The sequence below is a fragment of the Cucurbita pepo genome, chromosome 15, assembly GCF_057944985.1.
Source record: "Cucurbita pepo subsp. pepo isolate OVF chromosome 15, ASM5794498v1, whole genome shotgun sequence".
Taxonomy (NCBI): Eukaryota; Viridiplantae; Streptophyta; class Magnoliopsida; order Cucurbitales; family Cucurbitaceae; genus Cucurbita; species Cucurbita pepo.
In genome coordinates, this window is record NC_141812.1 from 9444971 (window position 1) to 9465619 (window position 20649).

Here is a 20649-nt window from a genome sequence, read left to right on the forward strand (position 1 = left end):
ATAACTGTTAGATGAACACGACTCTCTACAATGATATGATATATCCACTTTGAGCATAACCTCTCATGGCTTTGCTTTAGCCTTCCCAAAATGCCTCTTTTCAATGGAGAGAGTATTCCTTGATTATAAACTCATGATCATTCTCTAAATTAGCCGATGTGGGATTTTCATCATCCAACAATAACAACTCGATTTAATCAATAATGTCGTTGTTTGAAAAATAGTGAACAAAAAAACTGAAGGCTTCTAAGATTCTGATCCGTCACCGTCTCCATAGCCTTGTGAGCTCAAATGCTTTCTCCACACGCCTCGTGAGTCTAAGCATCATTTAAAAATGGAAATGAAAAGTAGCATGAGTGAGTATAAATGTAATAGCTCAAGCTCACTGCTAGTAGATATTGTCCGATTTGGCTCGTTACGTATCGTTGTTAGTCTCACGGTTTTAAAACGCATCTGCTAAGGAGATGTTTCCACACCCCTTATAAAGAATGTTTCGTTTCCCTCTCCCACCATTGTGAGATTTCACAATAAAAATATATTCAATAAGCAACTTTAGTTAAGGGTGGGATCTGTACTTATACTTAAAGCTCATAATATTGATTACATGTGGGATCCTAATGTTATACATATATGTGCCTAAGCGTTTTCGATAACAATAAAAAAACATGAAAAATACTATGTCTCGAGGACTATTGACCTATTTCCAAGCTATACCAATTATGGTACATGTGTGGGCTAGTTTAGTAAGAACAAAGCACACTAGAGGTCAGTAAACAATACTCTAATTGTGCTCGGCCTATCCCAACACATTACCTCATAAAAGCCTCTATGATCACCAACTATGGTGCTTCAATGGGTCATTTCTGTAACATTAAACGTCATTAGAGGTCAGTTGGTCACTCATTGGTAGAACCAGGTCTCACCGAACATAAAACCTCATAAAATCATACATAAAACATACGCGACATGTAGGGGAAAGTAAATATCACTAACATAAACTAAGAGTTACGTACATTTATCTAAGGTTCATTATGATATAATAATATTTTTATTTTATTTTTAGAAAGAAGCATAAAAATGCCCAAAAGAATTTGGTAAATTACAATTAGAATAAAAACAAAAAAAAAATCTTAAAATATTTATTTTCAATTAAAACGTTTTGAACTTGAAATTTTATTTTTAAAATAAAAATAAAAACCAGAATTCCCACTGTTTTTGTATAAATCCAAATTTTATATAGGAATTTTTACTCCTTCCATATTTGGAAGAATTTAAACAAATTATTAGATATATTTTTTATAAAAACAAATAATACTTCATTTTGCAAAGCTAGAGGTCCTTCTAGAATCCTTATCATCGTTCACACAAAGAAAGCTAACTTAACAATTGATTCTAACCAAGAGCTTAGAAGATTAATGACCTCACCCTTAGATTCCAAGACGACTCACTCCATAATTAGCTTAATCAAGACTAATTCAATGAATCAGTTTAACATCAAACATAAAGCAATATTCGAAAGAAACATAACACCCAAAACATTTCAAACCTTAAAATAATTCAAACATAATCGAGTTCAACCGTCAACTCAACAAACTAACCATAAAAGTTATTAAATACAGATTAAAGAAAATGAAAAATGACATAAATAGTCTTAGATGTAATTCAACCACCAAACCAAAGACAAAAAAAAGTCTTCAAATCACCTCTTCCTTGTATCGCTTCTTGTAATTGTTGTTGGATTCGTATCAATTTCTTCTTAGTATTCTACGATTTATTCGAAACTCGTATATTAAAATACAACCAAAATACCCTAATTAGGTTTAAATTATAATCAAAATCTATAATTGTATTAATCATTCTATTAAGAGTCATTTAATGACTAATCTGTTTGGTTTTATTTCAAGCAGGATTTTTTTTTTATGAGCATTTTTTATATATATATTTATTTAATAATGGTGCTAAAAAAGACAATATTTCCAGAACTACTTGCATGTAACGGTTAATCAAATCATTTAAATAATAAATAGCCAATCAACTTCCCTTAATTATTTAATTTTTTTTTTCAGCTTAATTCCCTTCTTTATTATATTCATTAAATATCTTACCTTTAAAAAGCTTAACATATTTAATATATCTTTTTTATTTTATGAACCTATTAAATACATCACATAAATTTTAATTTTTTTTTATCAAATATATTTATTAATTTAAAAAATGTGGACTGTATCATAAAATTATTAAATAAAAAAAATTAAAATTTGGAGAGACTAATTGGAAAATTAAAAGTTTAACTGCTTAATTAACATGGACATGGGTTTAGACGACATTTGGGCCTAATCATTTGGATTTGATTTATTTAAGGTTGGGCCCAAATATTATGGCCCAATTTGATGGTCGTGGTGTGACAGTTGAGATTATCTCGAGTTTCTCCCTTTTTGTCTTTAATTTAATTTAATTTTGGGACACATGTCATTTTGTAATTGGTCTTAAATTCAATAATTCGTAATTTCCTTAATCATTGGTAATTTCGTTATTAATTTGATAACTAACTGACAATTTTTATTACCAAAATTTTTCTTGTCAGCATTAATTTTTATTTCCAAACTTGAAAATTTAATAATAATAATAATAATAAATAAATATATATATATATATAGTGTTACTTTTCTATAAATTGAAACGTGACAAGTTTAGAAGTCAATGATCAAAAAGTAAATGAAACCTAATTCGAGTTACACCCTAAGACCCAAATAGACTTGGGGGAGAGTATTCACATTGAGCGAGGCCATGGCTACCAATTTTTTAAGCACGGTATACTAAATGTATGTTCCTAGTTCGAGGTTCCCCAGAGTCGAGTCAATCCAATTTCAAAACTCAAATTTGGGAGCTTTTAGGTCTAACTCTTGGATAAATATGTCCTCACAAAACCTTAAGCTCGATGCACTTCTTCACTCTCGAACTTAACTATTGATCTAGGCATAACAACCACCACACTCGTGTGAAGATCTCCCTATTTTGGAGGGTCTCTCTTCCCCCGTTATGTACATAACGAATCAGATATTTACTGTAACAGCCAAAATCCACCACTAGTAGATATTGTCCTCTTTGAGCTTTAAAACTGATCTGTTACGGAGCCCACACCCTTATAAGAAATGTTTCGCTCCATCTTCAACCGATGTGGGATCTCACAATCCACCCCCTTAGGGCCAGCGTGGACGCTGGTATTACTATTAGATATTATTCTCTTGGGTTTTTTTTCAGGGTTTTAAAACGTGTTTGCTACAGAGAGGTTTCCACACGCTTATAAGGAATGTTTCATTCTCCTCTCCAACCGACGTGAGATCTCACATATACCCTTACCCGATAACAACCCTAAACAAAATTTTCCTAAACTTCACCAATAAAAAAAAAAAAAAAACAAATTTGGTGGGTTTTGATGAACAAACAACATGATGCAAAAGAATGTTGCTTTCTTTTGTCAACTCACCAACTCCACACCACTTTAGAAAGGGATGGATGAATAGAAAATAAGAGAGAAAAAGTGGAGAAAGTGCTTGCAACTAATACTCTCCATGTCTATCAAACCCATCAATTTCTTGCTTTCTTTTCTTCTATTTTATATTTGCTTGGTTGTTGGTTGAGCATTGTGTATTGCCTCCTCTTCAAGCAAATCATTTCCCATCCCCATCTCACCTACCCTTCTCTAACTACTTCTAATTCGTTCCTTCGTGTTTCTAAAAACGCTTGACTTTTCGTTCATCGTTCATCAGCTACAAACATAACGATCACAATTGACCTGTTTCAATTTAAGTCATTTTTCAGTGCAGAAACTGGAGATAAGAGAATAACTACATGTCAATTACAGTTGAACTCTGCCCGTTTTGAAGATTTAAGATTACAAATAAAGGGTATAGAGATTTGAACTTCCGTTCTCGAGAGAAGAGTACGTAATTTTTATTCGGTTAAATTACAAGTTTAGTGGAAGAATTTGTAAGTTTGCGGCTATAATGTCTTAAAATTTCTTAAATATTAAATAAAAAGTTGAAGTACAAGTGGAAAAAATTAAATATTTAGTTGAATTGGGATAATTTTAGTACTCTAAAACAAAATTCAAGTTGTTAAATATTAATTTATATAATGCATAAATTATGTTATATGTCCCTTCACATAGCTTATGGGTTGACATTATCTTATTATTTTATAATACAAAATGTGTTTTAATATCCTTGTATTTTAGGATACATCAAAACAATAAATAACACAAAGTGAAGATTTTAATATATGTTATTTTTATTTAATTTTTTTACATAAGGTATATTTTAATTCGGTAACGAATTAATAACAAAATTTTGAGTATCAAAGTAAAATATTATTACATTTTATCTAAAAAATACTTTTATTAATAAAAATACCTTCGAATATTATATTTTATCTAATAAATACTTTTAAACTTTTAAAAGTTTCAATAATACCGAAAGAAAAAATAAAATAAAATAAACATTACCGAAAGGAAATTGTTAATAATTTGTTTTTAAAATAACTTTAAAAAATATACTTTAACTCTCTTAAAAATACCCTTGTGTTTTAAAAAAAAATATATATATATATATATATATATATTTTTTTTTTTTTGGAAATTACAAAAAAGATAATTTTAATTTTTAAAAAATACTTTTAATTTTAAAAAATTCTTCAAAAATATTTTTAATCTTAAAAAAATTTAAAAATACATTTATTGTTAGTATTACATTTCAAAAATACTTCGGTAACTTTTCAAAGTAACATTAAAATGTTTGTACACAATCAATGAAGTGTTGATAGACAGTTTTCATCTATATTTTGATAGTAAGAGTTTTTTTTTTTTTTTTTTTTAACTTTTCTTAATAAAAGTAAATAATATTAATGCTATATCTAAAAAGTTGTAAAATTTGGTATTATTGAAAATTAGTTTTGAGGTAATTTTTATTAATTATTATAAAATTTAATAGAAAATACATAATTTAAAATATTATTTTTAAACCATTTAAAATTTTAAAATTTTAAAATTCTACCCCCAAAGCTTGACGTGGCAGCATGAAATAGGATAATATTTCCAACTCTCCGCGACTTTTTGTACCTGCCTCTTTTCACCAACCGCATATCATCTACCACATGCCACGTGTCATACTATAACAAATTCATAGATGGGCCCCACCACATATTTTGTCTTTTTGACTAATCTTTGTCCATTACAAATGAATATTTTATTTTGTTTAAAATATGAAAATATATAAATAAATAATTTTTACTTTTAAGCCTATTTCCTATTTTATCTTAATTATCTTAATTATAATCATATTTTATAATAATTTAGATTATCATTTTCCTTATTTAACTTTTTTAATATTAATATTATGTAAATTGGTTGATATTTTTATTATATTTTTTGGATTTTTCTAATACATAAAATAATTTCAATGATTAAAAAAAATATATATTATAGAGGAATAGGAAGGTCTGTTATTGTGGACCCCACATTCTCACCAATCGCGTTCACCTACCCCCGACCCGCTCCTTCTAAAAGTTGACCCGAGTCATCACCGGTTCGAACCGGGGCGTCATTCCTCTATATAACAAACCACCATTTCCCTTGTTTGCCGCAAAACACAGAGACGTGATCGGAGCTCACTGGAAAGAGAAAAAGGTAAAGAAATATTCAAAGGAAGTTCAATAATCTCCGGCAATGGCCTCCACCAACAACGAACAAGAAAACCAGAACCAAGCCGGAAGGCACCAGGAAGTCGGCCACAAGAGCCTCTTGCAGAGCGATGCTCTGTATCAGGTAACAACCGTCGGATCTTCAGAAACTCTTTTGATTCTTCCGATTACTGAAATTTCTCTTGTGCGATTCTCTGTAGTACATTCTTGAGACGAGCGTTTATCCAAGAGAGCCTGAATCGATGAAGGAATTGAGAGAATTGACTGCCAAACATCCATGGTTAGCAATTGATCTGTCTTTTAATGCCTTGAAAATTTATCTGATTCTGTATGAAATTAATCGGAAATCGGAATGGATCTCGGAAACAGGAACATCATGACTACATCGGCGGACGAAGGACAGTTCTTAAACATGCTTTTGAAACTAATTAATGCGAAGAAAACGATGGAGATTGGAGTATACACTGGCTACTCTCTTCTCGCTACAGCCCTAGCACTTCCGGAAGACGGACAGGTGCGTAGATTCTTCCGATTTCTTTCTCTGGCAAAATCAAATGTGCGTTTTCTGATAAATAGAGAACAAATTTGTGGTTGTAGATTCTGGCCATGGATATTAACAGAGAAAATTACGAGCTCGGTTTACCGGTGATTGAGAAAGCCGGCGTTGCTCACAAGATCGAGTTCAAGGAAGGCCCCGCTCTCCCTGTTCTTGACGAGATGGTGGCTGATGTAAGAACTTTTCTTCTTCCCTAATTGAAATTTGAAGAATCAATTACATAACCTTCAAAATGATAACTATTTTAGGAGAAAAATCATGGAAGCTACGACTTCATCTTTGTGGACGCTGATAAAGATAACTACATAAACTATCATAAGAGATTGATCGATTTGGTGAAAGTTGGAGGATTGATCGGGTACGACAACACACTATGGAACGGATCAGTGGTTGCTCCACCCGACGCCCCATTGCGCAAGTATGTTAGGTACTACAGGGACTTTGTGTTGGAACTCAACAAGGCTCTCGCTGCTGATCCAAGGATCGAGATTTGTATGCTCCCTGTTGGTGATGGAATCACTCTCTGTCGTCGGATCAACTGAAAACGTTAACGTTTCATGCACTCTCACTTATGCAATTGCTCTTCTTCATTGCTTGCCTCTCTCACTTTTTAATATCAATTTCCTCCCGAGTTTTTCCATGTAATTCATATTCAACATTTTAATGGATAATATATATTACCTTTTTATATTCTAAATCAAACAGTTTAACCCGTTCAACTTGATCACTCTAATTAATAATTTAATAAATAATTATATAATTATTTTTTTTGGTTTAGTTAGGTGGGTGGATGATTACAATAACGTGGGCCCACCACCAAATATGATCAATTGAAAATATTAACAATATATATTTTATAAAAATGTAAATATTTTAATGTATAAATATCATACATTAAAATCAAATTATAAATACAAATTAAACTTATATTTATATTTGCCAACACACATTGGATTATATTTGGGCCTTTGGGCCCATTTCGAAAAGCCCATCTTTGCATTGCTGGGATGAACCTCTATTTTTTGTATTGGGTCGGGTTGTCGGGTAAATCATATTTATCCATAATACATGTTACACGTTAATCTCATAAAATTCAAATATCAAACATTCATAAGTTACAACACACTATTAACACCGGTATAAACGTAAGATATTCTTAATATTTATAATAATCTTAAAAGTCAGATAGGGTTGGGTTGTAATTTTATTTTCGAATTGATGGTATTGCGGTTGACCCCGACCAAAAAAAATGTTAACCCGCGAACTGATTCCAATTCTCGATTTGAAAAAATTAAACACAACCAAACCAAACAAAAAAAAAAATTAATTAATTAATTTTAGGTTGTATAATTTGAATTGGTCGGGTCTTTAGTCATATGAACACTCATATACCTTAGTAAAAATATACTTGTAATAATAATTATAGTAATTACTAATTAATTTAAACAACCGATGTAGTTAATTGAAGATGGTGGACAATAAGTTCATCGTTAACCCACGAAGATGGTGCCAAATTTTTTCTACCGTGTCCAATTGTTTGTGGTGGACAATCAGTTCTTCGACAATATTGTATCTACTTTCAAATTGGTCAGTTGGTCGAGCTTATTACCTTATATAATGAGACAGAGATATTTTCGTTCAACCCAACATAACACGAGACACATTAAATTGTCCTATAATTGATCTCTAAAATTAAACCTTATCGAGAGAAAATAGAATCAAAAGGAAATTTTTAGTTAGGGGGGAGAAAATAAGCAACTTCCAAGAGGAAATACCAAAAATAATGCACCATAATGTTAGGAACTTTCACAAAATATCAATTTAATCCTTGCTTAAAAATTTAAAAAAAAAAATTAAAATTAAAATAGAGAATTTCTAATTTATTCTTCAAAATTATAAAAATTAAACTTTTAATTTTATATGAGCTATAAAAACGTCTTTTAGTTTTGTGTCTAGTAAACTCTTAACATATTCGTATGTTTAATTTATGTTTAATTTACCTTAAATTTTAATTTTGTGTAACGTTAAATTTTAAAAAAATATGGTAAGTCAATAATTTACACAAAATTAAAAGCTCAATTATATATTTGACACAAAATTAAAAGGGTGAGAAATAATTATATAATATTTAAGGTTCACCGAATTAGACATAATAAGAGTACTGGACCTGTGAGGACTTTGAGGTGAGGAATCTTCATTTAAACGGAGAATAATAAGAGAGAAGAGAGAGATTTCGACTCGACCCAACTCCATGAACATCTAAACATCTTAAGAAACTTGACTTCTACAAATTATTCTTAAAAAATATCTATTTCAATCCCGATAAAAATAAACAAAAAAATTTATATGGTCTACGTCTCGTGCCGAGAACATCTTAAAATTGAATTTGGAAGAAAATCAGCTCAAACCCATCCATTTCATTAATTGAAGAATGTTCTTGCCATTATTGTGCGTGTGTTTGGAGAATGGGCGGAAGACTAACCCGTAATTGATATCTCTTTTTTATCTTAATATATATATTAGCTTTATGGATTAGGTATATAAACTAACTTATTGGTATAGATAGTAATTTTCAATTCTTTTTAGGGAATGATTTAGTTCCTCTCTATAGATGATGTGAAATCTCTCGGTCCATCTCCCCTTAGGACTAGCGTCCTCGTTGGTACATTGTTTGTCGACTGACTTTGATACTACTGTAATGGCTCAAGCCCACCGCTAACAAAAATTGTCAGTTTTGACTCAATACGTATCTATCGCCATCAATTTCATAATTTTAAAAAATACGGCGATACAAACCTAGGTTTAATTCTCGATTGGTACATTTAATAGCAAGCATATGAGCTTGATTTTTTTTCCAGAATGAAACATTCATTATACCCATGAACTTTAGATGGTATCAATTTATGTAGTGTAATTTTAACTTTGTAACCATTTATACCGACCAAAAAAGAAAAAAAAAAACAACTAATTTTGTGACCACAAATTAAGACAATTTTATTGCACATCATTTTTTTAATATATAATTTATTTATTTATTTATTTATTTTGTGTACTAAAAAAATTATGGACTACAAAATAAATAAAAATTAAAAATTAAAAATTATGTCACATTACAAAGAAAACGTACAAAATAAACATAACGATCTAAATATTCTCACACATACTTACAAAACTTTCAAAATAATTTCAGACATTTCTATTTTAGGTATCTACAATTTTAGGTATTTGAAGATTTGGACAATTTTGTTTTTTTTTTTTTTTTTAAATAATAAACATTTTTTAATTTTTATTATTTTTATTAAAAGTAATTTCTTTTTCAAATTCGAGAATTTGATGCAACAACCACGTAATACTATCCAGAGATCGATTTAATTGCATTGTCACTCGTTCTCAAGACTTACCATGTCTTGATGGTTGTATAGAGGTCTCATTATCACATAGACATCGATAAAAAAAAAATATCAATAAAATATTAATGTTACTGTCAATTTATATGGTTGTTTTTTTTTTTAATTGATTATTAGGATCGTTCGTGTAAAAATTAAAATTAAAAAAAAAAATCATTTTTTCATAAGAATAACTCTCTTATTTCCCAATCTCATAATAAAGGATTTTAATTACAAAATGTATTTTTATAATTTAAATAAAAAAAAAAAGTAAAAAGAGAAAAAAAATTTGTGAAATAACAATTAAAATTAAAAAAAAAAAAAAATATATATATATATATATATATATAAGCAACAACAATGAAATAGCAGGACGGGGCCCACAGAGGTTTATCAGACGGTGACTGTTGGTGGATTTCTGATGTGCTGTCCCACAGAATACCAACCCTTCTTGAATCATCCAGATTACGACACGTGGCATATCCAGCTATGAGTGATTGTGACGGAGAGCTGACGTGGGCCCAACGTCGAGAAGGTTCCACGTGGTTGTTCTTCGTACGTTAGGCACCGACGTGGACCCACAAAGAAGGAGCTGACGTAGGCTTCACCCATGGGATCTTTTCATTCAGGAGATCACAATGGAGGCGTCCAGATGAGAACCTTGTGAGCCCTAATGCACCGCCGCTGTGTCCTATTCCACGTGGCCTCGCCATTCCCCCATCCAATTTTAGGGTTTTTTTTTTTTTTTTAAATTTTCTTTTAACTTTTTTTTTTCATCTTAAAAAAATTCCCAATCTTGCCACGTCTCGAAACGTTTTAATTTGCATTGAATAAATTTTTGGGTCTATTCGATACAAGGATCTGATCTCGAGTCTCGTCTTGAAACGTTTTTATAAGACATTTCTTTAAAACTCGAAGATTTATTTACCATAAAATTGAACGTCCAGTAAGTTTATTGGACTAAACGTCTTTTAAAGATTAGAGACATCATTTTTTTTTTTTTTGGGAAAATTAAATTGATTTGTTAACAAATTTAAATAATAAAACATTTTGAATTAAGTAGTAAAAAGAATTATCCCAACCCAAAATAATTATCCATTAAAATAAACTCAACTAAATGATAAATTTGACTTACCCATATAATACAAATTGGGGAAGAATTAATAAAGGTCTAAAACTTATAATACTATTTTTTATATATAGCTACAATAATTATAATAATAGAGTACGGATGTATGGTATCGTAATTGAATTATTGAAGTCGAATAGTAATTATGTGACACTTGTTTTAACCTAACGAACAAGTCAATCGTGTGAAAATCAAACTTAAAAAAACAATTTTAACACAAGATCGAATCTCGAGTTACGTTTGGTCGAGAATGTTTTATGAAATGTAAACGAAGAAATGCGTTAAAATAAAAGAAAGTAATGTTATAGAGTAAAAACGAATAAGCAACGATCACAATTTTGATAGCATATAATTCATATAGGAAGAATTGATAACTTGTCATGTTTCCTTATAGCATATAATCGAGACGGTCTAAAGGGTTGGTTATGTTCTAGAATTTACCAAAGAAAAAGAAACTTTCCAAAGAAGGAAAAACGGTAAAAAAAAAAAAAGAGGAGGTAAAAATGCATTTATTGGTAAAGAAGAAAATGATGCACCAATCAACCGAGGTATATGTGGCTACTCTTTCGTATAAAATTTGTAAAGGACTTGACAGGGCCACAAGAGAGTTTATGTCTCGATGGTATCCAAATAGATGGATGTTGAGAACGTCTCGACAGCATAGTTGATTGGTAGGTGATTAATTTTTTTTTAAAAAGTTAAAAGTATTTTTGAAACACCGTTAAAAATTTAAAGGTATTTTTTTTTTAAAAGTCTTCAATATGAAGTGTTTAAATATTTTTATTAATTTATTGTCGAATTTATTGTTGAGATATAATATTTAGAGAATATATTAGTTATGGAATATACTTTAGATAATATATTTTATTTTATTCTTAATATTTAATTAGTTTATATTTTCGTTATTGGTAGGTATTAGTGGGTAGCTTGTATCCTATTTAAAGGTTATGAATATCGATGAGAATACACACCTTCGATCTCACCTTTTAACACTTATATTAAAACTTTGCAAATAAGGATCAAAATTGTTGCGGTTCGGGGTACAACGACCAAAATAGATATTTTCAAAATTGAATGATCAAAATAAATAAAAATTAATGAAACTTGTATTTTTGTTTCTCTTTCCTAATAAATAAGAGAATATTCAAATATGTGGGCAGAGACGTTCCAACTAACTTTTTATTTTTATTTTTCTTATTGACATAACTAAATAGAAATATATTTGATACTATCTATTATTTCTTTTTATTTGGAATTTTAAATTAGGATTGTATTTTCCCATAAGAATGGGTTTTCAAAATTAAATATTAAATGATTTTACATTTTTAAATAATTAAAAACAAGAAACCATAAATAATTACCGTAATACATTCACCTGAATTTTTAGGTTCAAAATTTATTCGTGATGTCAAATCAAAAGTTTTAATGTTCAAACTTCCGTTAAATGTCAATTTATTATACAAATTTACAAGTAACTGAAATTTCAAAAAATTGAATTAGTCGTGAGCTGTTAATAAATGTAGAGTGTGTGACCTTTGATCGTTTGAAATGTAATAGCAACTTTATCAATCGAGCTATATTTGAATTAACCGTCTTCTGCTTTCGAGCTTTCGAGTTGAAGAACGTTTTAATTTTCTCCGACAATTCTCCGTGCTGTGGACACCCATAGGACATAGGATTCTCAATGTTGGGATGACATTCATGTTTCTTTTGGACCATCTACATTCATCCATTTCTTGTCTTAAAAAAATAAAAAATAAAAAATAAAATAAAATTAAATTAAATTAAATTAAAAAATATATATATATATATATTATATTTGAAGACAACTTTGTTTATTTTCTTGATTTTTCTAGATTATATTGTATCATTAAATTAAAGGTGGAAACTATTTACTTTAAACACAAATGTGACCAAATTGAATTCCATCTTAATCAATCAATAATTAATAATAATAATTTTTGAAAAGAGGGTCTTTGTAATAGTTGAGTCGACTGCTAATAGATGTTGTCTGTTTTGGCCAATTACGTATCTCTATTAGTCTCACTGTTTTAAAATGTGTCTACTATGGAGCTTCGACTAAGGTTTCGCACTGTGATACCATTTGTAATGACCCAAGTTCACCGCTAGCAGATATTATCCACTTTAATTCGTTTCGTATCTCCGTCAGTCTCACGATTTTAAAACGTGTTTGATAGAGAGAGGTTTCCATATTCTTATAAGGAATGGTTCGCTCTCCTCTCACATCGATGTAGGATCTCACAATCCACCCTCCTTAAAGGCTCAACGTCCTCTCTGGCACACTTTTCTAGTAGATATTGGCTACTTTTGCTTGTTCCAATAGGACCTTTCAATTAATGTGCAAATATTTAAATAATATAAGTTATAAGCAAAATTGATTAAAATAAATAAATAAATCACATTTAGATCCCCATCCTTCTCCCCCAAATTCCCAATTAAAATATTAATGATTTACTAAGAAATAAAAAAAAAAATTATTGAATTAACACTGTGAGTCACCTGATGATCATGTGAGATCAAACATCAGTTGAAGAGGTGAACGAAACATTCCTTATAAAGATGTGAAAACTTCTCCCTAACAGACGCGTTTTAAAATCAGGAGACTAATGGTGATACATAACTATCCACAACGTACAATATCTATTTATGGTAGGTTTGAGCTGTTACATATCGATATCGAGATTACGAGACTATCTAATTAACACTTCACATTAATAACTTATCTAGAATATTAAAATTATACGAGCTTCTCGAACATGAGAGCCGAGTTGGTTGATCTAAAAGTATAAAGATTTGGTAGATTTTGTCCTTTAAAAAATAAAAAAATAAAAAAAAATAAAATTCAAAATTTGTTTGTCCCATATCCTTCCCCTTCCCCAATCCTATTTAAACCCTAAATCCCCCAACTCATTACTATCTGTTGCTCTCTGCTTAATCTCTCCCCCGAGAAACAGAGAGAAACAGAGAGAAAACAGAGAGAAACAGAGAGATTGCTGCAATTTTGCTTTAATGGAGGCTCTCTCTGTTCCTCTCTACATTATAATATCTCTCTTTCTTTTAGCTTTCTTTTCCATTTCATTTCTAAAGAGAAATGAACAGCCAAAAGCCCAAGAAGCTCTTAAGCTTCCTCCTGGTTCCATGGGTCTGCCATGGTTTGGAGAAACTCTGCAGCTTTATTCTCAAGATCCCAACATATTTTTCTCAGAAAAACAGAGGAGGTTCCTTAAAAAAAAGAACAAAGTTGTCGAATTTATCCAAAAAGAACACAAATAAACCAGAAATTCTAACTGGGTTTTTGTTTTTGGTGGCAGATTTGGAGAGATTTTTAAGACCAACATTTTGGGATGTCCTTGTGTGATGTTGGCTAGCGCCGCCGCTGCCCGGTTTGTTTTGGTGACCAACGCCCATTTATTCCGGCCGACTTACCCTAAAAGCAAGGAGACTCTGATCGGCCCGGCGGCGCTTTTCTTCCATCAGGGTAGCTACCATTCTAACATCAGGAAGCTTGTTCAAAATTCTCTCTGTCTTGAACGCCTCAGAACTACTCTTGTTCCTCATATTGAAGCCGCCGCCATTTCCGCCGCCGATTCTTGGGCCGCCGCTGGCCATGTCGTCAATACCTTCCTTCATATGAAAAAGGTTTGTAAAAACAGAGACTTTTATATAAATCTGACCAGAGAATTGTTCGGAATTGTTCGGAGGGAGTGTTAATTGGCTAATTTAGGAAATGATCCTGAGTTTATAAGTAAGAATACATCTCCATTGTTACGAGGTATTTTGGGAAGCCCGGAGCAATGCTCAGAGCGGACAATATCATACCATAGTGAAAAATCGTGATTTCTAACATGGTATCAGAGTCCTGCCCCTTAACTAAGTTATGTCAATAGAATCCTCAAATGTCGAACAAAGAAGTTGTGAGTCGGTGTAGCCAAAAGTGACTAAGTGTTGAACAAATAGTGTATTTTATTTGAGGACTCCAAAGAAGAAATCGAGCCTCGATTAAGGGGAGGCTATTCGAGGGCTTCATAGGAGTCTCAAGAGAGGCTCTATAGTCTACACTTTGTTCGAGGGAAGGTTGACTTCTTCTTTGAAAGGGAGTCGTTGGAGAAGCCCGTTCGAGGACTCTAAAGAAGAAGTCAAGCCTCGATTAAGGGGAAGTTGTTCAAGAGCTCCATAAGGCTTAGGGGAAGCTCTATAGTATACTTTGTTCGAGATGAGAATTGTTGGGAGGGAGTCTCACATTGGCTAATTCTCCATTGATACGAGACCTTTTGGGAAAGTACAAAGCAAAGTCACGAGAGCTTATGCTCAAAGTAGACGATATCATACCATTGTAGAGAGTCGTGATTCCTAATAAATTACTCTTTCAGACATATATTTCCGACGAAACTAAGAATTGTTCTTTCCGTTTCAGTTCTCTTTCGAGGTAGCGATTGTGGCGGTGTTTGGTAAGCTAGAAACTCAGTACAGCGAGAAGCTGAAAGAAAATTACTGCATATTAGACAAAGGCTACAACTCTTTTCCGACCAGATTACCAGGAACAGCATATTCAAAAGCATTATCAGTAAGAAAACAAAAAACACCCAATTTTTTTCGAACATTCTGAGATTCCCATGTTTTTCTGACACACAGTTTCATTGAAGGCGAGGAAGAAGCTGAGAGAGATTCTGAGAGAGATAATTGTAGAGCGGAGAGAAAAAGGGGCGGCGGAGAGAGATTTTGTGGGTCAGCTTTTGAGCTACAGAGATGAAAATGGAGAGAGATTGAGTGAGGAACAGATCGCCGACAACGTCATCGGAGTTCTGTTTGCGGCACAGGACACGACGGCGAGTGTTCTGACATGGATTCTGAAGTATCTTCATGACAGTTTGAAGCTGTTTGAGGCTGTCAGGGTAAGAATGTCTTTTTGCTTTTTTGTTCAGACAAAACGTGGTCGTTTTAATGGTGTTTTTGTAAAATTTGTAGGGAGAGCAGATGGAAATTTATAGAAGAAATGGAGAGGGGAAGATGCCTCTGTCTTGGGCTCAGATTAAGGACATGCCCTTTACTCATAGGGTATGCTTGACTTTTTACTTCGTTTTTAAGAGTAGGTTCGGGTTGGGTTGGAGTAGGTGGGTTGAGTTGATGACTCGAGCAACTCGAATAGAGTCCACAACTCAATCCTCTATTTTGGGTTAGGTCGGATTGAGTTTCTGTCGGATTTTTTTTTTTTAATACTTATCTACCATACATACATGTTACATTAATAACTAAAATCTATTAAAGTTCAAATATCGAGCGTTCACAAGTCACAACGCTCCACTAACATCCGTTACAAACTTAAGATATTCTAAGTTGGGTTTAGTTGTAACCTTAATTTTAGGTTAGTTAGGTTGACTCGAACAAAAAATGTCAACCTATAAACTGGCCCAAATTTTCGATTTTCTAAAAATTCAACCTAACCCAAACTGAAAAAAATTAACTCAACTCAACATTTATAGTTTGGGTTGGGAAGTCCATCTTGACTGGGTTATCTCAACATCATTTACGGTTTGGGTTGGGAAGTAAGTTCATGTGGGCTTAGGCTGTTACGAATGATATCAGAGCCAGTGAGTTAACGAGGATGTTGGGCTCCCAAGGGAGGTGGATTGTGAGATCTCAAATCGGTTGGAGAGAGAAACGAAACATTTGTTATAATGGTGGAAACCTCTCGCTAACATACCTGTTTTAAAACCCAGAGTAAAAGCCAAAAGAAAAAACTTAAATAGGACAATATCTACTGGCGGTGGGTTTGGACTTAGACTGTTAAATTGATATAGGAACTAAAAATATGTCTCTTGGCTTTTTATATAGGTCGATTTTGTCCTCAAATATATAAAAAAAATTTAAGATAATAATAATAGTAATTTAATCAAAAGCATATGGTTATTTTCAGGTTGTATTAGAGAGCTTGAGGATGGCTAGCATCATATCCTTCACTTTTAGGGAGGCAGTGGTTGACGTGGAATATAAAGGTACATTTCATGGGTACTTTTGTAATTTCCACAATATATTTATTTTTAATTAATGAAAATATCAAATGGGCTAAGTAAATAATATTATATTATATTTGTTTAGGGTATCTTATACCAAAGGGATGGAAGGTCATGCCCTTGTTTAGAAATATTCATCACAACCACGACTACTTCAATGATCCTCATACGTTCGATCCCTCTAGATTTGAGGTAAGCTTTCAAATCTATTTCGTTAAAATTACTTTTAAAAATATCTCACAGATTCATGAGCTTTCAAATTTTGTGTCCGGTAAATCCATAAATTTTTAAAAATTCAATAATCCAAATTTTTTTTTTTTGTGGGTTATGCAGGTAGCTCCACGACCCAATACGTTCATGCCATTTGGTAATGGAGTACATTCTTGCCCGGGGAACGAACTTGCCAAGCTAGAGATCCTCATCTTACTTCATCACCTGGTGACCAAATTTAGGTAAATCCAAACCCTAAAATATGTTGTCAAATTACAAATCTTGAAGCTCTCGATACTAACACAAACCGAAATTATATTAAATGCCATGTCAATATTCTATCAGTGAAATTTTTTATTTTTTATTTTTTGAATTGACATTTTAATAATCAATTCAAACATAGTTCAACCGAAAATATATCAGTTAATTGGAGGTTAATAATAATATAATAATAATACAAAAAAAATGTGTGACGCTTGCAGGTGGGAAGTTGTGGGACCACAGAGCGGGGTTCAATATGGGCCATTCCCAGTGCCTGTCCACGGGCTACCGGCCAGATTTTTCAAACAAACAACAACCAACCAATAGCCTTTCATTTCGTGTTCAAAAATATAAAAATAAAATAATAAAATAATTTATATTTCTATATACTTTTATTTTAAAATCATCCGATATATATTATATTTACATTTATAAAATTAATACCCTCCACATGGGGTTTTTATTTCCGTTCGATTATTAATTATTTAATCATTAAATTATATCTACACGACTTAATAATAATATTTCTACCCGCTTAAACATATAATTCAACCGATAAAATATATATTTTCGATCAATGTTGTCGATATTATATTTAATGTCAATTTTAATAATTATTAAAAATATATATTAGAAAGGAAGGATTAAGGTAACTAAAAAGCACATCCTTTTCTGACGTGGATCGCTGTCTTGGGCGCGGGCTCCACCGATTGTGGTCCTGGAAGCGCCACGTGGTAGTGCGCCATTTGTTATAAAATTTGCACGTAGATTTTTGTGTGTATGGTGCGCTTATTTGTTATTTGAATTAAGTCTTATTTTCTTTTATGATTTGGGTTTATTTTGTAAGGGTAGTTTAGTCTTTTACTTATAATTTTTTTTTAGTATAAATAGATTATTTTATGATGTATACTAACACATCTATGAAAATAATAACTTTTTGGCGTATCTATTTGCTATATATATATATACTACTGAAGTGAGCTGCAAAAGCTATCGAGATGATCCAAAATGCACTCAAATATTGCTCGTTCTGATATATCATTCATAACTCTTTGCATTTGTGTTTCCCTTACTTCTCATCATAATTGTCAATTGTAACTTCTCTATCAGAAACATTAGTCGTTCCTCTCCAACAACACTAATCACCCCTCTTCCACCAAATACGTCTCCACTTGGAGGTGAAAACATGGTCTTGTTAAACGGGATCTTGCATATGCATATAGTGGTGGCATCGTCGATGGTAATGGCGTCGATGTTGTCGAGCTTCAAGTAAATGAGTGGGCTATGTTGTTTTTTTACATAGAGGCGCCATGTCGTAGTGGGAGAAGGCTCAGAAGGAGGTTTCTAACAATGGGATTTTGATAGCAAAATCGAAATTTGAGATTTGTTGAATCTTGATTAATTGTTCCTTGAAAATCCCGTTTAAGATCATATTCTAGTTCTTTGAATTGGTCCCTCAAAATCCATTTAGATTGACTTTGGGTCTAATTTTCTAAAGCAAACAAGCCAACAATTATATCATTCTTGTCGATCAATCTCTCCACGAACCACCTTGACCCATGTCAAGTCAAGTCAAATTTAGACACTGCATAACTCGAACCAAATCAGGTCTATTCATTTTTGCAAAAACACCAATCTGATCAAACACAACCTGTTTTCACCACTAGTTCGTGTAGACATGTGTGATTATAATAACTATATTTAAAACGTCAACAAGAATTAAAACATTCATAATTTATTTTGGATAAGAACATCATATGAATAATAAAATTCGTCACTAAACTAAAAATGCTATGTTTTTGTTCCAAATTTTTGATGAAGTAATTGATCGAATTGGTTAATACCCATGGAGAGACCTACTTAAAACGAGCCAATGGGCATGTGTATTGAAAACGTCAATCGGTGACATAACGCTAGCCAATCGATTATGCCGACAACTAATAGTATTTAGCCTAACTTAGATGTACATTAATACATGCATATTAATGGCAAGTTTAACATATTGTCATGAATTGAGTAATGGGACACAGCTTGGTCCCATGCCTTATTGGACCTCTTAAGCTGAGAGTATCATGGTTTGGTTGACTTCTAGTGGGCTCCCTCCTCAAGTGGGCTTGTCCCTGTTGAGTCAACTTTGAGGTCTTACATAGTTTTTTCTTTATTTTAATTTTCTCTATTCTTTTTTTTTTTTTTAATATATGAGATCCCATATCGGTTGGGAGGCGAACCAAACATTCTTTATAAAAGTGTGAAAATCTCTCTCTATTAGACGTGTTTTAAAACCTCGAAGGAAAACCCATAAAGGAAAGCTCAGAGAAGACAGTATTTACTAGTAGTGGACTTAGACTGTTACAAATGGTATCAAAGCAAAACATTGGAATGTAGCTAGACATTGGGGATGTGCCAACAGCGAGGCTAAACCGTGAAGGGTGGTGGACAGAGGACGCTGTGTCCATATCCCACCTTGGTTGGGGACAAGAACAAAATATTCTTTGGCAAGGCTGGACACAGGACGCTGTGCCCATATCCCACATTGGTTGGGGAGGAGAACAAAATATTCTTTGGCGAGGCTGAACCCTGAGGGGGAGTGGAGGCGGTGTGCCAACGAGGACACTGTGCCCATATCCCACATTGGTTGGGGAGGAGAACAAAATATTCTTTGGCGAGGCTGAATCCCGAAGGGGAGTGGAGGCGGTGTGCCAACGAGGACACTATGCCCATATCCCACATTGGTTGGGGAGGAGAACACTAGGCGGTGTGCCAACGAAGACATTGTGCCCATACCCCACATTGGTTGGGGAGGAGAACGAATCATTTTTTATAAACGTATGAAAAAGATATTTATAAGAGTGTAAAATCTCTCCGTAACAGACCCATTTTTAAAAGATGACAATATTTTACGTATAGCAGTTTTTATGTTCGATACATTTTGAGTATTTTCTTAGAATACATGTAAGTGAGGATAAAAGAAAAAATGCTCGAACGACTTGTTGCAAAGAATAGTACTGAATTCAAATTTCGAATATCGACATACGTTGTTAGACCAACCTCCATAAATATTATTTTTTTAACCGTTTGAAAGAAGACCCTCCCCCACCCTCCCCCATTAGCCATTATCTCCTAGATCCAATCAATATTAATTCTTTATTTTTCAGACGGGAAGGCTAGATTCAAAGCACCACCACATTGCCGCCTCTATGAGCTGATTTCGCCGCCAAACTGGCCGTCGCAGTGGCGGCCAAATCATTCTGCAACAAAACGCCACCGCCCACCGGCCACTTGTAAAGATTAGGAGGAAAATAATAAAAATTATATTATATAGTTTTTCTTTTTAAATTTCAATTTCATAAAATTCGTTAAAAAAAAAAAAGAATTAAA

At 32.4% G+C, this 20649-nt stretch overlaps 2 protein-coding genes across 3 annotated transcripts; both read left to right on the plus strand.

Annotated features, from left to right (window-relative positions):
- Window positions 1–5624: 5624 nt before the first annotated feature.
- On the plus strand, window positions 5625–6941 carry LOC111811296 (caffeoyl-CoA O-methyltransferase 5). Its single transcript, XM_023698074.2, has 5 exons — window positions 5625–5821; window positions 5898–5977; window positions 6067–6211; window positions 6295–6426; window positions 6502–6941. The coding sequence occupies exons 1-5, from the start codon at window positions 5723–5725 to the stop codon at window positions 6793–6795; spliced, it is 750 nt and encodes a 249-aa protein (XP_023553842.1). The 5' UTR covers window positions 5625–5722; the 3' UTR covers window positions 6796–6941.
- A 6779-nt stretch (window positions 6942–13720) lies between these two features.
- Window positions 13721–17747, plus strand: LOC111811273 (abscisic acid 8'-hydroxylase 4-like). 2 transcript variants are annotated; one of them, XM_087118278.1, is made up of 10 exons: window positions 13721–14007; window positions 14101–14267; window positions 14355–14428; window positions 15204–15353; window positions 15433–15681; window positions 15755–15844; window positions 16704–16782; window positions 16886–16992; window positions 17134–17252; window positions 17493–17747. In XM_087118278.1, exons 1-10 carry the CDS (start codon window positions 13799–13801, stop codon window positions 17596–17598), a joined length of 1350 nt encoding a protein of 449 aa, XP_086974404.1. In that variant the 5' UTR covers window positions 13721–13798; the 3' UTR covers window positions 17599–17747. The 2 variants fall into 2 exon arrangements, with proteins under 2 accessions (XP_086974404.1, XP_023553809.2); XM_023698041.2 differs by having other exon boundaries at window positions 14101–14428; window positions 17493–17746.
- Window positions 17748–20649: the final 2902 nt, after the last annotated feature.